This window comes from Panthera tigris, chromosome A3, assembly GCF_018350195.1.
Source record: "Panthera tigris isolate Pti1 chromosome A3, P.tigris_Pti1_mat1.1, whole genome shotgun sequence".
NCBI classification, from domain to species: domain Eukaryota; kingdom Metazoa; phylum Chordata; class Mammalia; order Carnivora; family Felidae; genus Panthera; species Panthera tigris.
The window spans coordinates 5,486,764-5,505,024 of NC_056662.1; the positions used below are offsets into that span (position 1 = coordinate 5,486,764).

Sequence of the window (18,261 nt, forward strand, 5' to 3'; positions counted from 1 at the left end):
TAAAGAAACCAAGACCCAGTGAGGCAAGGACCCAGAGCTAGGGAAGGACAGGGCTGTAGCTGACCCGCCCCGGAGAAGAAGGCACAATCCTTGTCTGGGTGCACCTCCCAGGAGTGCTTGGCTTTCCTACTGGTTCCTGCTGCTCCAGAGCCAGTGTGCAAGCCCCACGTGGCTTCAGGATGGGGCAGGGAGGGATGGGGACACAGGGAGACAGGGGCGTGAAGGGACAGAAAGGGGCCATCCAAACACTGTCCAGACAGACACAGGCCATGAGGGTGCCAGCCTCCACCACTGAAGCACAGCTCGACCTTCCAGAAGCGAATCTGACCCTCAGGATTCAGCCTGACCTGCAACCCTACACAGGCGCCCGGCTCGAGGCTGGGGTCTCAGGCCTCTACCCTGAGAGGTCAGCAGCATGCAGGGAAGGAGCCAAAGAGCCCGGGTAAGAGAGGCCAGGGAGGATGGGCGGGAAGCCCGGAGTGGGACCAGAGTGGGACCAGACGGAGTCGGGGTTTCCCTGGGAGATGGTGACGGGTGGGAGGTCCCCCTACATCAATGAGACCACGAGCGGCCCCGGGGTCCAGGTTGGTGATCGAGCGCCACCTGGTGGCCCGTCGCGGCACGGCGCCCCCCCAACCTCCCAATGGGGGCTTCCCCAGAGCCTCCTCCCTGAGGGCGCCTCCGCAATCACCCTCCACACCCCCGTTACCCCGCATTTACAGTCAATATTGCCGATTCCTAGGCAGAAACAAGTTTTCGGTTTTACCCCAAAGAAGAACAAAGCACCATTGCAATTTCCTGTTGCTACTGAGCGTGTCCCACGAGGCAGGGGCAGGGCGCAACCTCCCCTGGGACGCACGCCCCGCCCCCAGCGCAAGGCTGTGAGTGATCTGGGTGCCCTGTGGGCGTGGGGACTGTCCCCAGCTTGCTCTGCAGACACCGCTCCAGGTGAGCCAGCCCCTCCCTGCCCAGACGTGCTGGGGCAAAGTCCCCCGAGGGCAGGGCTAGACCCTCCCCAGGCCTCTGCCGCTGGGACCCAGAGCCCAGAGACTTCCAGGGCTGAGTTCTTGCCCCTCCTGGCCGCCTGGCGACTGCAGGTCCCGGTTTTCCCTTCTACTTCCTGGTGAAGAACAGTGGCTCGGAATTACCTGGGAATCAGTGGCCCCTTTGAAATAAATGAAAGTGATGGGTCCCTTGCCCCGGTATGTGGGTGCCTAGCTGGGCTCATGAACGGAGACGGCCCCCGGGGAATCTGGCCAAACTGTTCAACTGACTCATCCCCTTCAGTCCTCGCTAGGACTTCCTGATGCAGCTACGTTTTCATTTAGCCCCATTTTACAGATGAGGCAACCGAGGCACAACTAGGTTCAGTAACTTGTCCAAAGTCGCACGGCCAGTAAATCGTGGGGCTGGATCAGAACCCAGCCTTGGACAAGTGACCCCCTCTGACCTAAGCCTCAGTCTCCCCTCTGGGAAAAGAGATCAGGATTGGCCCCTCCCCTGGGGCAGTGAGAGGGGCATACAAGATTGGAAAGCGTGTGGCAGATGCTCATTAAAAAGAGCTGTCATTGTGATACACAGACGAATGGTTCCAGGTGCCTCGGCCCATGTGTGGGCGCCAGGGTGGGCCGCGGTGGGCGCCCAGAAGGTCCGGAAAGCCCCGTGTTTCCGGAGAATGCGCCGGGCTCGCCAGTCTCAGCTCCTTCCTTCCAGCATGTAGCCGGAGGCCTTGCTCAGCAACTCTCCTTTCAATTTTGTTTCTTTCGAAAGCCACACACAGGAGTTTCGTTTTCTTTTTCACCACAAAGCCGATCGGGGTGACTAGGCCTGTTTCTGGAGCGTGGACAGCAAACACCCGGCCAGCTGACGTGTCATCCCTTCACAGCGGCGGACGCACGGAGTTCAGCCACGCAAGCACCCCTCGCCTCGACCCGGCCCCCCCTCTCCGAGCCCCCCGCTGTCCCCAGGTCTCCGGGCGTCTCGCGGCGGCCACCAGCATGGCCCAGGCCCCCGAGGACCCTGGCGAAACAGGTACTTTCTTCCTTCTAAGGCATAGTGGGGGTTCCCAGTGGGACTTGTACTTCTCTCTCTGGCTCCTTTCCTTGGCCAGATCACAGCAACGGTAGCCGACCACACATCCCTAAGCGCAGGGGTCGGGAGAGAAGAGGCGGGCCCAGGGACCGGTCGGGGAGGACCTGCTCTGCCCAGGTTAGTACCGTCCGCGCGCATTTCAGGAGCCCTCAGGGGCCAGCGCTGTGAAGTTTGCGTTTCATACAGGAGATCACTGCGACCCGCCACCACAGCCGACACTGGGCTCTGAACTCGTGTTCGTTTTAAGAAATAACGAGTTGCTTTGAGAAGAGGCATCCGGGGACACCTGTGGTCCCCTTCTTCCTCAGATACCCCTTCACTCCTGGAAGAACAGACCAAGGAACCGCACGCTGAGCAAGTGTTGTGTGCTAAAGGGCTTGTGGGCTGTGGGCTGTGGGCGGTTTTTTCGTTTTGTTATCATTAGCTCATTTACTCCTCACTACAATCTTGGAGGTAGCTGCCCTTTTTTTTTTTTTAATTTAAAAACATTTTTTTTTTTTTTTTACATTTATTTATTTTTGAGAGACAGAGAGAGACAGAGCATGAGCAGGGGAGGGGCAGGGAGAGAAGGAGACACAGAATCCGAAGCCGGCTCCGGGCTCCGAGCCGTCCGCACAGAGCCCAACGCGGGCTTGAACCCGCGAGCCGTGAGATCGTGACCTGAGCCGAAGTCGGACGCTTCACCGACTGAGCCACCCAGGCGCCCCTGGGGTAGCTGCTCTTGGCCCCACTTTACGGATGGAAAAAGTGAGGCACAGAGAGGCCACATAGCCAGCGGATCGCAGAGCTGGGGCTCAAACCCAGGAAACCAGCCGTCAGGGCACCAAAAAGAGGAAAAGCGGTGTGCTGGGGAGGGGTGCCACCACGGTGCAGCCCAGGGCCGGGGCTGCTTTCCAGGTTTCTGTTGTATGTCCCCCCAGGGGACACGCAGGTACTCAGCACTCAGTAGCTGCACTTAACTTCTCCCTTCCAGGTGTTTCTTTCCTTACCAACTTGTCACTTACACCTCATCCGTTTTGCAACTTCCCATGTACAGATTCACCAGCCGGAAGGCCCAGCACAAGAGGCCAGCCAGCCCTGCGGACTTGGCCTTCACTTTGACCTGCTTGGGGTGGAGGTGGAGGGAGGCGAGGAGGCCTACGCAGGGGCAGGCTTTTCAAGAATCAGAACTCTTTTCAAGACAAGGCAGAGTCAGGCTTGCTGTTGACTGGCTGGGGCTCTCCGGCCGCTGGAGGCAGAACTTGGCAGGTGAAGGGGGGGGGGGTGTCCCCAGGTGTCCCGACTGCACTTCACCTGCGGCCGACAAGGACGGACATGTCTGACCACAGGGCAAGCCTCACGGCCCAGCTGCGGAGGCAGCAAATGCATCACCCCTTCCCTGACCAGTGTTGCCACCAAGGAACCCGGGAAAAACCCAGGAGGCAGATGGGGCTGTTGCAAAGGGCCCCGGGTCTTCCCTGGGAGGGTCTTGCTTTGCATTTCTCTTGGGCACTTGGGGGACAGATGTTTCCTGGCAAAAGCTGAGGCTGCTGCCCACAGGGCTCCCTCCAGCTCACCGGGCATTGCGTGTGCCCTGCTTTCCTCTGCCCACAGAGCAACCGGCTTGGGTTTGTGGGAGCCTGTCTGAAAGCAACAGGGGCCATTCAGAGCCCCTGGGGTTCTGCTTAGGGTCGCTAAGCTCAGAAGGGGAAACAGAGACCCGGGAGGGATCTGCCCGTGCCCTGCCCTGGGTCCTCTGGGCGGACACTTGTCCCAGCGGTGGGTGGAGCCACTGGGTCACTCGTTTATTCAAATGCTGTTTCCCGAGCACCTGCTGTGTGCCCGGTGCTGTGCTGGACACCAGAGGTGCTACAGTGGCCCAGCAATCACAGCAGGGGGTCCCCGGAGCCATTCTGCAAGGGCCCCACCCCGCATACACAGCACCCCACTCCCCCGGGCATCCAGGACGGCTCCCCACAAGAGATGGTGTTTGAGCGAGACCCGGAGGCGGAGTGGATGTTGGGGGGCGTAGAGAGGCGGGAGGGTGTTTCTGGCCGAGCGGGCACTACGTGCAAAGGCCCGGGGGTGAGTAGGCTGGAAGGAGCACGAGGGCTGCTGAGTGAAGGGTCCGGCTGCCGGTGGTGGAATTGCCATCCTCTGGGAGACGGAGGTGAGGGATGGGCGGGGGTGGGGGGCACAGAGGGAGAGAAGGGATTCGAGAGAGCGGGGAACAGTGTTTCTAGGCCTCTCTGGAGCTGGGCTTTGGGGAGAAAGATCCGTTTCCGAGCGTCTTTAGCTTTCTGGCTTGGACGACCACCACCACTGACGTGGAAGGGGACAGAGGGTGCAGGGGGCGGTGACAACAGGCCCAGGAGGGACTTTGCCTCCCTCCCCACTTCTTCCTGCTCCTCTGCCCTCAATCTACCCCACCCTGCCACCTTCCGCTCCCCTGTGCTCTGAGGATGTCTGAGGGCTGAGTGCTCCCCTCCCCCCCCACCCCGCCCCTTGCCCTCAGGCGCCCACACCAGGCAGAGGATGTTCAGAAGGCTGGGGCGCCTCTCTGGCCATCAGCCTGTCTGGCCAAGGTCCTTCCTTTCTTTCTTTCTTTCTTTCTTTCTTTCTTTCTTTCTTTCTTTTCTTTTTTTATTTGTTTTAATGTTTATTTTTGAGAGAGAGAGAGAGAGAGGGAACTCACGAGCAGGGGAGGGGCAGAGAGAGAGGGAGACACAGAATCCGAAGCAGGCTCTAGGGCCGGGGCCATCAGCACAGAGCCCGACGCGGGGCTCCAACTCACGGACTGTGAGATCATGACCTGAGCCGAAGTCGGACGCTTACCTGACTGAGCCACTCAAGTGCCCCTGGCCAAGGTCATTTCTGAGCAGCCCATCTGCCCGTCACCGAACAGAGGCGTTGTTAGTGAATGTCTGCTCGGGTCTCCGCCCCTCCCTCTGCCCTGGACCCCTTGCACGGGGACCCCCCCCCCGCCCCGAGCTTCCGGCCCCAGCTTGATCCAAGGGAGGCTCCGTTCTCTCTCTGCCCCCCTCTCCTTCTCCCAGACCTCGAGCAGAGGATCCTGCGGGTGCTGAGGGACGCTGGCTCCCCTGTGAAGTCCGTCCAGCTGGCAAAGGAATGCCAAGTGCCCAAGAAGAAGCTCAACCAAGTCCTCTACCGGATGGAGAAGGAGTCGAAAGTCTCCCTGGCAGGCCTGGCGATGTGGCGCCTGGGCCTGGGAGGCACCGGAGAAGTGGTCCCCACAGAGCCGGCCCAGCTCAGCCAGGGTAACCTGCCCCCGGGGGTCGGGGTGGGCCCAGCGCGAGCAGTCCCGGCAGCGGACGAGCGAGGTCCGGGCCTGGGCTCAAATACGGGCCCTGCCCCTCGAAGGTGCGTGGCATCCCCTGGCCGTGCCTTGATTTCCTTTTCGGACCACCGGACGTGACAGCAGGCCTGCTGCACGGGGTTGCCAGGGGGCGAGGCGGAAAGGGCCCAGCCTCCTGACCGCGCGAGGCAGGCACTCAGCAGAGCCTGAATAGTGACGATATGGGCACAACGACGATAAGAATAGAACAGACTTAGCTCCTCCGTAGTTCTGCGGGGCAGAGACCAACAGGGCCAGCTTTCGTCAGGCGCCCACAGCGGCTGACGGTGGAGACGGGTGGAGGGCACTCCTGCTCTCCGCCCAGAGAGGTGGGTCGGCCGAGGAGAGGCAGGGTGGGTCTGGAGGCTGACTTGTTCGGCCCTGGACGCGGAGGCCGGCTCTCCCTCGTGCAGAGGCCGCCTTGGTCCCGTGGAGTCCCCGTCCCCTCTCCTGCCCCTCCACCCCCCACCCACCTTTCTTTCTCCAGCGGCGAGGCCCCAGCAGGACGCAGCCGCGGTTCCAGAGGAACCTGACCCTCAGCTCAGCAAACAGCGTAAGTACCCCCGTTTCCTTTCAGCTGCCGGGCCCCGGGGCCCCTGACCCCAAACCCTCCTGGGCCCCTCGAGATGTTACTCGTGCCCCACCCACCGAGGGGTCCCCACACGGTATCCGGGGGGAGGTTCAGCCCGCACAGCGGAGGACGCGCGTGGCCCAGGCGCCATCTCTCCGATCAGTGGCCGACATCCACTGCCCGTCGGCCCCCGAGCCACAGAACGACCTCCGTGCTGTGATATCACCACGTCCTGCAGACGGGAAACTGGGCACAGGGGGTCCGGGGCTCCCCCACGTCTGCACGGCCAGCAGACAGTGGAGCAGATAGATTCAAGCTCCGGGGTCCCCCTTAACCACCCACCGCCCTGCCTCGCAGAGAAAGCCATCTACAGGTTTCTGGAAGGCGCTGGGCCCTGTAAGGCCCTGATCATCGCCCGGGCCCTGGGAATGAAAACAACAAAAGAAGTCAACCCAGACTTGTATGATATGAGAAACAGACACCTTCTGAGTCTTGATGAGAAATCAAGTCTGTGGTCGATTTATCGACCAGGTAGGTCCTTACCTGCTGCGCCCAGGTAGGCGGGGCAGGGTGGTGGAGAGAGAGCGTAACATCCGACGCTTGGTCCTTGCCTGGGCGCCCTGCCAGCCCCACCTTCCTTGCCAGACCTTCACAGAGGCTTGCAGGGGTCTTGCGGATGGATCACTAGAAGGCGGCGCCAGGAGGGCGGGTGTGCTGGTGGGAGTGACCAAGGAGGGCTTCCTGGAGGAGTGGCCCGAGGTTGCAGCTGCAGAAAACAAGGGGCCAGGAAGGGAGGTGGCCCGCTCCTAACTGTCTCAGCCCCGGGATGTGGGGCTCACCCTGACTTAGCTAACAGTTTGCTAACAGTTTTTCTCTCAGCACTTTGCCCAACGTGCAGTTTCGAAGCTCCTGGAAGGGAAGGCTGGGCTCAGACACCCACAGGGTGTGGCAGGCGCGGGGCCCCGCGTTCGGGGTCCACGAGGATGTTCTAATTTCTCTTACCATCAGAAGAAAAGCTGAATATCGTAGTAATAATAAATGGTGAATCACGACCCCAGCTTAGATTATATCTGTCTCTCATCCCAACACAGTCGTGAAATGTAATTTTGAATATTTTTTATAGAGAAAGGGACCCACAGAGACACAAGAGCTGAGGGGCCGCAAAGGTGGGACGTGACCCTGTGTGAGGAGGCGGCAGAGGCCCCGGCAGGTGCCCACCTGGCCCCCATGGGACTGACACCCAGCTCACGGCCCCCAAAGGGGGTCTCAGCGTCCCTGGCATGGTCACATGTGACAGGGCCAGATCTTAAACACTGGCGAAAACTCTGAATGCTTAAAAATGCCCGGTGAGCCAAACAAAGCTTATCCAGTGGCCAGAAACAGCCCGTAGATGGCCACCTTGCGGCCTTCTCTAAAGGGAGAGGGGTCCTGGGGCTCAGGGGACGCCCGCAGAGGAGGAGGTGAGCAGTGAGGCTCCCGGGAGCCTCCTGAGGTCGGCAGAAGACGCACAGATAGGGTGACCCGCTGTGGTGACGTCCAAGCAAGGCTCATCTGGGACCCCTGCGGGGCTTGTTAAACACGACGGCTCCTGGGTCCCACCTTGGACCTACTGACTCGGGACCCCCGGGGGCTGGGGACGTGGGGGAACCTGTGTTTTAACAAGCTCCACAGGAGATTTTGTTGCGGCCATCGGTATTTGGAACCCCTGGAGAGATGCAGAGGGCTTGGGTGGAATATTATTTTGCAGATTGTGGAGGAAGAAGCGAGTCCCCTGCGATTATTTACCAGCAAAATCCAATCAACATGATCTGTCAGAATGGACCAAATAACTATATTTCCATTGAGAACTCGGAAGACATCCAGATTGGACACGGGAACGTCATAGTGAAGCCGACCGCCTCTGGGGAGAATGGTGAGTCCTCTCAGAGGCACCTTCAGAGGGACCCGTAGGGGCACCTGCTCCCTCTGGGTGGGGGCCGAGAGGGGGACAGTCAACCTTTTTTATTTTTTAATTTTTTTTAATGTTTATTTATTATTGAGAGAGAGCATGAGTGGGGGGAGGAGCAGAGAGAGAGGGAGACACAGAATCCGAAGCGGGCTCCAGGCTCCGAGCTGTCAGCACAGAGCCCGACGTGGGGCTCGAACCCCCAAACCATGAGATCATGACCTGAGCTGAAGTAGGACGCTTCACCGACTGAGCCACCCAGGCGCCCCCGGGGACATTCAACCTTTGAGGAGAAAGGGCAGCTTTCACATCTCCAAGGTCATCCCTTACGGCCTTCCTGAACATGAGGAAGTCTTCCTACACACCTGGATCAAACCTCTCCTGCTTTCCCTTCATCCCGATAACCTTTTGCCTCCGTTTCAATGGGATCTGATATTTTTCCACGAGACATAGCTTGGTTCACTCTCCTCCAGTAGAATGTCACAAGGGGTCATTGTAGTATTTTGTTTGTTCTAAGACACCCTTTCCCCCCACATTTTAACGGCTTAGAAACTGGGATGCACCTGGCCAGTGGCATCCTAGTTTTGATAAAATACAATCCCGCAGAAGAGTGTTTATTCCATGCCAGGCCCTGGGGTGAGAGGGGACGGGGCCACCTCTCGGACCAGCCGTGGAACACGAGGGACAGCATCAGCCCGAAAGCTGGAATACTCCCTGTGACCTCAAGACAGCCCTTCCCCACTCTGGGCCTTGGTTTCCCCAACTGTGAAATGAGGAACTTTGTTTTAGAATCTGGGTCAATGGTTCCCCAACCTTAGTCCTCCCAGTTTGGGCCATGCCCGTGTCGGATTATTTTCTTCATGTTGTTAAATGGTTTCCCTTTTTATCTACTCAAATTTATTTTATGATTTTATCTTAAATCTTTTAAAAAATGTTTAGTTTTGAGAGAGAGAGAGAGACAGACAGACAGACAAAGGATCCAAAGTGGGCTCTGTGCTGACAGCAGAGAGCCCGAAGCGGGGCTCGAACTCAAGGGCCGTGAGATCGGGACCTGAGCCGAAGTCGGATGCTCAACCGACTGAGCCACCCAGGCGCCCCACTCGAATTTATTCTAAAGTGAACTTTTATAGCATTACCTGAAGTTAAAAACCAGGCAGTTTACCATGAAAATAAATACTGAGAAAATAAAGTAATGTCAGGGCTCTAAATGCTCAGTGTTGAGGGGGCGGTAAAGATATGCCAGCACCTGAGGACACCTGCCCCGGTGGGGTCAGAGGGTGGAGGGCACTAGGGGGCAGAGGCTGTGCTCACTGACTGGGTTTTCGAGTGCCCGGGTGACGCGAGGCCCCAGTCATAAAAACCCGGGGACCCCCACACTGACTGTTCTGCTGGGCCCCCCTGCTCTCCATCAATAGCCTGAAATGCTCATCCCCAGTCTGGCAGTGGCCACAAAGAATTCAGAGGCCTGTCTTCTCCGTCCAGCCAGGACTTTGTATGTATGTGTGTTAGGGAGGTGTGGGCAGAGGGTGGGTGTCAGAGGTCATGTTGCTGTGTCCCCTGCTAGGTTCCGTGGCTCCCCTCCACCTCCCTCCAATGGCACCAGCTGATCCCCCGACGCAGAGTTCCCCGGCTGCAGCCTGGGCGCCCCAGGACATCCGCTTGGAGAAGTCTGTGCTCAGGCGGGTGCTGCTGGGACATGGCAACAAGATGAGCCTTACCAGTGCCCCGGCCGAAGGCCCGGCTGCCTGCAGCCCCTCTGGCATCCCCCCAGGTAACCCATCCCGCCCCCACCCCACCCCATTCAGCCCCTCGCTGCACGGAACATGAGCCAGTCTTTGCGGGGAGAGAGGCATGATGGGAAACTCCTTTCCTTCCACCAGGAGGCTGTCCCACAGAGTAGAGCAGGTGGGGTTTTTAGAGGTCGCACTCAGGATCCCATTCCCCACCACCACCCCCGCTCAGGAAACCTCAGTTTCTTCATCTGTACAACAGACACAGGGCAGCAGAGGCCAGACCAGCTGAGGCAGAGTCAGAGGAGATGGCCAGACTGGAATGGCATCTAAGGAGGGTAGACAGGAGTCATCTGAGTACCAGATGCCCTACTAAGCACTGTCGATGGTGACCAGAGAGCCCAGGCTAAGTCGTCCCCAGCCCTGGTAGTCCAGAGACAGGCCAGGGATGAAAGACAGCAAAGAGGCCGGGGAACACCAGGAGGAGAGTTTCCAGAAGTGGGCAGGCCGATGAGGTCGGGGAGCTCCGTGGGGACCGGCAGCAGCGGCCACACCGGGGAGCTCGGTGGTGACCTGAGGACACAGAGGAGGTGGGAGTAGGAGGAGGGGAGACTGTGAGCAAGTCTTGTCCAAAGTTTGGATAGGAAAGGGGCCCGGTGGGGGCTGGGGGAGGCTGGGGACAGGCTATGGTTGCATGAAGGTTTTAACCAAAGGTGGAGGCGGCATTCCGGAGCTGTGGGGAAGCCAGCAGCAGAGACGGGAGCAGGCGGCAGGAGGGGGCCGAGTCCCAGGGGAAGGGTGCAGGTGGCACTTGGGGGGCAGTGACCGCCAGCAGTCCAGGCTGTGTGTAGAGGCACCGAGGGAGGCAGGGTCTCTGCTGTGGACCAAGCCTGGTCTGGCCCACCGGGGGGACCTTCAGGGAGGCGAGCGGGCCAGGGAGGACTTGAAAGCCAGGCTGGGGGGGTCAGGGCTCGGGGGCCACCATCCAGCTGCTTGTGCAGCCCTCCTGACATCTCTGTCTCTGACCCACAGTCTCTGCCACCACTGTTGGCTCAGGAGCTTCGTTCAAAATTCCAGGGTCCAAACCAGGACCTGACTGCAAGGCGGATGGGATCCAGAGAGTCCACATCAGTTCGTGCTTCCTTGAGGACACTGCCATTGGCAACGGCAACAGAATGACTGTCATCTCAGGGACAGCTGGTCCAGGAGGAGGTGCAGAGCCCAAGGACAGCAGAAGGGGCCCTGAGGAGCTGGACAAGGATGCAGGTGAGCCTGGGACAAGGTGGGCCCTGTGTTCTCTCTCTCTCTCTTTCTCCCATCCACCCACCCACCCACCTATCCATCCATCCATCCACCCATCCTTCTACCCATCTCTCCATCCCCCCATCCACTCACCCATCCATTTACCCATCCATCCATCCATCCACCCATCCATCTGTCCATCCATCCATCCATCCATCTTCCATCTATCCATCCGTCCATCCACCCACCCACCCACCCATCCATCCACCCATCCATCCACCCACCCACCCATCCATCCATCCATCATCCAGCCAGCCAGCCAGCCACCCACCCACCCACCTGTCCATCCATCCACCCATCTGTCCATCCATCCATCCATCCATCATCTATCCATCCATCCACCCATCCATCCATCCACCCGCCCATGCATCCACCCATCATCCATCCATCCATCATCCATCCACCCACCCACCCACCCACCTACCCACCCATCTATCCACCCACCCACCTATCCATCCATCCACCCATCTGTCCATCCAGCCAGCCAGCCAGCCACCCACCCACCCACCTGTCCATCCATCCACCCATCCATCTACCCATGCATCCATCCATCCATCATCCATCCATCCATCCATCCATCATCCATCCATCATCCATCCATCCATCTACCCATCCATCCCTCATTCATCCACCCACACACCCATCCATCTCATGCATCCATCCATCCATCCACCCATCTGTCCATCCATCCATCCATCCATCATCCACCTATCCACCCACACACCCATCCATCTCATCCGACCATCCACCCACAGTCATTCTCAAGTCTCCCATTTCCTGGTGTCTGGAAGGCAGTAGAGGTCATAGCAGAGAGCAGCTCTGGAATCCGTGTATGGAGTGAAATCTTTTTAGCCAAGCGACCTAGCCCAGCACTTAGCTCTGGCCTGTTTCCCATCTGTGACATGAGGATGGTAATTGCCTGTGGCTTCTGGTTGTGGCGAGCACGGGGTGAGCTCTGTAGGCAAAGCCTCAGCCCTGTGCCTGGCCCTGCACGTGCCTTCAGGCAGCGTCCAATATCATTACCATTGGTGTTATTTTAGGCCTCATGGGAAGCACTGGGGCGCCACAGTGAGTGAAGCTCTGTCTCAGAGAGAGGTTAACCTCTCCCTGCAGGGTGGCCGCCACCTGCTGGAGGCTCAGCACACGTGCAAGGTGGGGGGAGGGGGATGTCCTGGCTGGCGGGAGGCACAGACCCTGGTTTCTTCCACCTCGGTGCTGTCCTCGTCTGTGGGCAGAGAGGCTATAGAGGGCCAGCCATTCCCCTTCGACCAAGCACACCCACGCTCCTGGTCTCAGTCTGACGGCCTGCCCTTGGCCTCAAGAGGGGCTGGGAGATGTCACCTGCGCCCCGCTGAGACTCAGAGGAGGGGGCTCCACGGCCAACAGGACGACACGGCTGCAGTTAGCCGCCTAGCCACAGCTCCGGCCCCGGTTGTGGGGCCAGGTGACTTAACTCTGCTGCACAGGCAGGAGCAAGGTGGTGGCGGCAGGGGGAGGGTGTCCCGGTCGGGGGACGAGCGTGGGCAACAGGTGAGAACAGGATGGCGGGTGAACCGGAGCGTCAGTGTGACCCATGCACGCTTCGTGGGGGGCAGAGGCCAGGGCACAGCTCCAGGCCCCAGGGAGACGTTGGCACTCCTTCAGGGCCACGGGGAGCCACGAAGGAGCTCTGAGCAGGAGAGGGTATGGCAGGATTTCTGCCTTCAGTGTGAAGGAAGGATCAGGAAGGAGATTGCAGCTCCTGGCTCTCTGGGATTGGGACGAAGGCGTCTTACTGTCCCTGTCGTGGTCGGAAACCCTAGACTGGCTGGTGACTGGTGCCCTAGCTGGCATCCACCTGCCCAGGGGGCATCTGTGCTGGATGCGAGAGGGTCCTGCCATCCTGATGGCCGGGACCTTGAGCTCCCAACAGGGAGGGGAGTCAGTAGGGAGAGGGCACCCTCTTCCTCACTTCCCGGAAACCTCCACAGAGGCACACGGGAGCCCCAGGGGTCGTGGACCACCCCCACGTGGTCTTAGGACTGGCCAAGACCCTCTTGATGGAAGGAAATTCAGCCTTCCGTGTTTGAAAAATTTTGTCCCTCCCCAAGGGCTAAGCAGTGGCGCTGACGAGGCCTTATTCACTCTGCACCCCTACCCACCCTCCTCGCTGGCCTGAAGAAGGTCTAACGTCTCACTCAGGTGACGGGCAGGATCCCATCCTGAGAAGTGTAACGTCTGGCAGGTTTTCCTTTTCGGGGGGTGGGGGGTGCGGGATGGTTAATCACAGACCGTCAGTGCCGTGGACTGTGGCGCCCTCTTTGGGGTGTCTGTGAGCTGAGGCGCCCGGATGGGCCGTCAGCAGGGGCGCGGGGGGCTCTCGGCTGCCCGCCTGCCCGGCTCGCTGCTGTGACGCCCAGATGGGTGACATGATCTGGGGACCCCGGTGCGCCTTTGAAAAGTGGAGCTCCTTGTTCAACGTCCGAATCTCAAGACACAGTGGAGCTTTTTTTTTTTAATTTTTTTTAATCTTTATTTATTTTGAGAGAGAGAGACAGAGCACGAATGGGGGAGGGGCAGAGAGAGAGGGAGACACAGAATCGGAAGCAGGCTCCAGGCTCCGAGGCATCAGCACAGAGCCCGACGCGGGGCTCGAACCCACGGACCGCGAGATCACGACCTGAGCCGAAGTCGGACGCTCCACCGACAGAGCCACCCGGGCGCCCCAAGACACAATGGAGCTTCAAACTGAGTGAGCGCTGGGTCCCTCTGAACGCAGGCCCAGGCCACGTGGCTGTGAAGCTGGCCCTCCTCGGAGCCTTCTGGAAGACGACCCCTCCTCTGTGCGGTACTCCTCGGTCGCTCAGACCACTGGGTCTTTCCAAGAAATGATGCTGCAGCCGCCTGAAAGCTTCTTCCGTCTTTCCAGTGTTAGGAAGAAGCAACTCACTCCCTCATTCAGCACTTCTGCCCCTGTCCCCGCTCTGAAACGCTCGCTCACCTGGACTTCCAGCCAGGAGCAAACCAGATAAATAGTCCAGGGAGGACCGGAGACAGCTCACAAAGCAAGAAAGACTGTGGCACTGTGAGCAAACCAACAGTGAAACCCGGGGAGGGGCGGGCAGTGCCCTGGTCCCCAGCGAGCCAGATCGCTCCGGTTATTTGAGGTGAGGGGGCCCGGGTGTCCCTTTGGCAACAGTTTCTGTCTTCCCCAGGACCCCTCTCCGAAGGTGCGGAGCCCAGAAGGGAGTTCCCTCCGGACCCGGCTTCCTCCCTCGGCACCAACGTCTCGAAGCTCATCTCCCACCTAGAAGCCGTGACTCTTGAAAGCAGGGATCCCCACAACGCGGAAGACGGCGGCTGGGTGGACAGAACCCCAGACGTGGCGTCCCAGGGGGAGGTCGAGCCCAGAACAGACAGCCAGCCTCTCTCGGAAAGAGCAGGCGAACACCAGTGAACCTCCGGTACCATGCTTTCTGGGCTCCGTAAATGTCCTTTTCCGCCTTCTTGCCTCCTGACACGCGAGCGGCGAGGGTCAGCGTTTGGGCTGGGCCTGGCCTGGGGCTGGGTCACCTCTGTCCCTACCACCACCTTAGCCTGCCTTCCATCGTGGCTACCCACTCTCCTCTCACTCAAGACCTGACTTCCTCAAGGCCTGTTATGGCTGCCTGACCTCTTTCCAACTCGACCTTTCTAGAACTTCCCTACCTTGACTTTGATCTCTCGGCCCTTCTTAGCTGAACTTCCAGAAAACAGATCCCTCCCGTCCGGGCCCCAGTGGGAGTCACTGGCCAGCCCACGGCCCAGGGGACCTCTGCTGGCCAATCATCAAGGAATGTTTGTCTTACGCCAGCATGGTGCTCGCGGGTGGACGGGGTTCCCTTGGAGGGGTTGTGGGCGCAGTGGCATTTCCAGAACAAAGGAACGGAGTGGGGTTGGTTCAGAGGACACTCGCGGAGGGATGATGGGAGGAAGACAGAGAAGGGTAGAAGAAGGTGGCGGTCAGCCGGGCAGGGCCACTGTGGACTCGTGTGTTCCACTTGTTACGCCCACGACGTACACAGCTACACGTGCACTGCCCCTGCCGATGCCACGCCCGTACGTCACTCTCTGTTGTGTTAACTCTACTGGACCACGACTGTCCAACGCCCAGGAGCCACGTCCCCTGGGGCTAGCATCCGCCTGGGTGGAGGAAGGGCTGGCTCATCACAGAGACTCAGTCAAGGAGGTCACTGACCAGGGGTGCCTGGGTGGCTCGTCGGTTAGGCGTCCAACTCGATTTCGGCTCAGGGCGTGATCTCAGGGTTTGTGGATTTGAGCCTTGCGTCGGGCTCTGCGCTGACGGCCGCTTCGGGTTCTCTCTCTCCCTCTCTCTCTGCCCCTCCCCCACACGCTCGCTCTTTCTCTGTCTCCTTCTCTCTCAAAATAAATATATATATATTTTTTAATGTCACGGAACAAACCTTTATGCCTTTTCAACTTGGCTGGAAAGATCTTGAGTTCCTCGACACGTTGATCGGTGCCCGGACCAATACATAGCACTTCCGGTATGTCCCCTAAATGGGACGCGTCCTAAGGCATTGTTTGAGCCCCTGGATCCAGCCATTCCTGAAGCAGGCTCTATCTTTGCTCCTGTCCATTAGATGAGCCCATGTGTCTGTCTCCTTAGTGTGGAAGTCCGCTCCAGGCGGATTTCAGTTTCCCAGCGTGGTATGTCCCTCTCACCTCTTGGCTATCGGAAAGCTCAGGGTGGGGGCCAGGAGCACCGCTTTCCTTTCCAATAGCCAAGGCCAAGGTGGATGGCTTTGGTCATGTGACCACCTCCCAGCTGAGGTCATTAGCCGGAGCAACGGGATGCTGTGACTGGCCGACTGGTGTCACATGATCTATCCCTGGCACCACGATGGGGGTCGGTCAGCCACCCCCAAGTCACCTGGCTTGAGGGCGTGGCCAGTGCTCTAAAGTCACAGAAAAGGGACAGGCGCGGAGCTCAGAAGTCCACCGCATCTCCCCCGGCATCGGCCGGTGAATTCCCTGGGCACGGGGGCCTGGTCTCTCCCCTCTGCACCCCCGGTGAATGCTGGACAGACCCCCTTCCCTGTGCGCCATGCGGCCCGGCCCTGGGGCTGCCGGCGGAGGGCGACCCAGCCCTGACCGCGGTGAGCACTTCGCAGCCGGCGGGAGAGGCGGGCATCGCCATGGGTCCCGAGCAGCACTAAGCACAGGGGGGTGGGGGAGGGCGGAACCCCCCAACACACTGTCTGGGAGGTCCCCGCGGCTCCGTGAGCCCATTCTCCCACCCCTGGCGGAGCGAGGTCGGGTGGGGCGGGACCACGGGCGGGGCAGACGCCCGGGACCGGAACATGGGACCTCGCGCAGAGCTCCACTGGGGGTTGGGTGCTGGAAAGCACGATGCAGAGAAAACCTGCAGGAGGTTGGCTGGAGGGAATCAGGTGCCCGACCACGTGTGCCTGGGCCTTTGGGCTCGACCCTGAGCGCTGTACAAGCCCCGCCCTACCTGTCTCCCAGGGACGACCTGGCGTCCCACGGGCTGGAATTGCCCGGCCTGCTGGGGGACAGTTCTCTCTGCCACCGTGTTGACCTGGGGCCCCCAGATCATTCCCCCCGCCCCCGGGATATCCGCTTTGCCCACATGCCACCGGGTCTAAGGGGCTGGAGATCGGGTTTGGCTCGCTGCTTCTGGCATCTTCTTTCGTCTGTGGCGAGCTGAAAACGGCTCGCCTCCAAGTCTGCCGCAGGTCTGCGGTTAACCGGGCCCTGTCAGCAGAGGATCCAGGATCCTCAGTCCGCACCGCCAGCCCCCGGCCGGAGCGCTCCGGTTCTTGCGAGATCTCCCCTCTCTGTAGAATTAATTCGCCCGTAAACACGCTGACAAAGCACTGCCGGCGGTTAATGGGGCTGGAGGTGAAGGTCAACGCTGGGCTCTTCAGGAGAGAAATTAACTAGCTACCATTACTTGGCCGGAAATGATGAAGTCCGCGCAGCCCCCGCCTTTTGTTCTCACCAGCTCTCCACCCACGCAGCCTCCCTTCCTCCCTGAGCTGGGCAGAGTTTGCAGTCCCCGGACTTAAATGGGGGGCAGTCTGCTGCGTGAGTCAGAGGTGGTCTTGCCGAACCACCGCAAACTGCTCACAAATGCAATTCTGTTTTCTCGTCCAGCTTCCCTGCTTGTCTCGGGATGAGCCCAGGTGGGACCCCTCACCTGGGGGGCGTCAGCCGACAGCCCAGGTGGGGGACTCTGAGCAGCCAGCAGTCTAGGGAGTCGTTCGGGAGCATCTTGGCTGTGACAGAAACGTGGCTCACCTAGACTTACCAAAGAATCTGTTTGCTCGTGCCACTGGGAAATCAAGAGATAGGTAGCTTCAGGAATGGCTAGATCCAGGGACTCAAGCATTACACTCAGGCCTCTCTCTCTCTCCGTCTCTCCGAGAGACTCTCTCCATGTGTCTGCCTGCTGCTCAAGTCTTAGGGCCTGCGAGTTTGGCAACTCCAGCAGAAAAGGGATTCTTCAAGCCAGATACTGCGGGTAGGATGTCCCGGAGAGGGTTCGGATTGGTCAAGCACCAGTAATAGGCCTGGGGCGGCTTGTTAAGTGGAGCCCACGCCCCGGGGCGGAGCCTTCCAGATTCTGAGTCGGAAGGTTAGCCAATTGCCCAAGGTTAGGAAGGTTAGACAGTTGCCCAAGATGGGATTTGACCCCAGGCCCCTGGGCTCCTAAGCCAGTGCTCTGACACCTGCTCCTGGAGAAGCAGTTTGGGCCACAGCCACCGCCTGGCTCTCACGGCCCGGCTTCACTTTTTGTGACACGGGATTCCCTCCCTGTCTTCCCCACCCCCACCTGGGACCCTACGGCTTTTGTTGCCCTCAGTGGGCTGTCCACGAGCGGCTGGAGGAGCGGCCGGCTAGGAGGGGGGACGGAGGTCTGGCTGCCACCCATTTGGGCCTTGAAGCCCCCAGAAGGCCCGGCATCATCTGGGGGCAGTACAGCCAGGCCCGTCTCCCGGTGGGAGGTGCAGGGGTGCACAGACACAATCTGGAACGGAGGCCCTCCCTGTCTGTGCGACCTCGCCCTCAGGTGCCCCTGTAACGGCCCGGAGCCTCAGCCTTCTCCTCTGCAGAATGGGCCGGGGAGGCAATCGAGGCACGTTTGCTAGAGGGTCAGACGAGATGGTGCCGAGTCACAGCCAGCCGGGCCACACGCGCACGGAACTCAGCACGGATGGTTCCCCCTCAGGGCCCGTGTCACCCACATCTCCCCTCTGCCAGGGACACGTGGCAAAAGTCTGCA

The 18,261-nt window shown here is 59.8% G+C and overlaps 1 protein-coding gene across 4 annotated transcripts; it reads left to right on the forward strand.

The window, feature by feature from the left end:
- The first annotated feature begins 907 nt into the window (after positions 1-907).
- Positions 908-15,251, forward strand: ZBP1 (Z-DNA binding protein 1). Of its 4 annotated transcripts, XM_007087042.3 has the most exons (9): positions 908-948; positions 1,809-2,031; positions 5,127-5,348; positions 5,913-5,978; positions 6,354-6,527; positions 7,744-7,908; positions 9,506-9,712; positions 10,704-10,937; positions 14,168-15,251. In XM_007087042.3, the coding sequence occupies exons 2-9, from the start codon at positions 1,998-2,000 to the stop codon at positions 14,407-14,409; spliced, it is 1,344 nt and encodes a 447-aa protein (XP_007087104.2). In that variant the 5' UTR covers positions 908-948; positions 1,809-1,997; the 3' UTR covers positions 14,410-15,251. The 4 variants fall into 4 exon arrangements, with proteins under 4 accessions (XP_007087104.2, XP_042836020.1, XP_042836021.1 ...); XM_042980086.1 differs by lacking the exon at positions 908-948 and having other exon boundaries at positions 1,194-2,031; XM_042980087.1 differs by lacking the exon at positions 908-948 and having other exon boundaries at positions 1,194-2,031; positions 10,749-10,937.
- The last annotated feature ends 3,010 nt before the right edge of the window (positions 15,252-18,261 follow it).

Bases quoted from the DNA above. Each gene is read 5' to 3' on its own strand.
- ZBP1 (XM_042980086.1), top strand. From the start codon at position 1,608: ATGTGTGGGCGCCAGGGTGGGCCGCGGTGGGCGCCCAGAAGGTCCGGA. The intron at 5,979-6,353 runs GTAAGTACCCCC...CCTGCCTCGCAG, and splicing joins CCCTCAGCTCAGCAAACAGC to AGAAAGCCATCTACAGGTTT. The intron at 10,938-14,167 runs GTGAGCCTGGGA...TGTCTTCCCCAG, and splicing joins GGAGCTGGACAAGGATGCAG to GACCCCTCTCCGAAGGTGCG.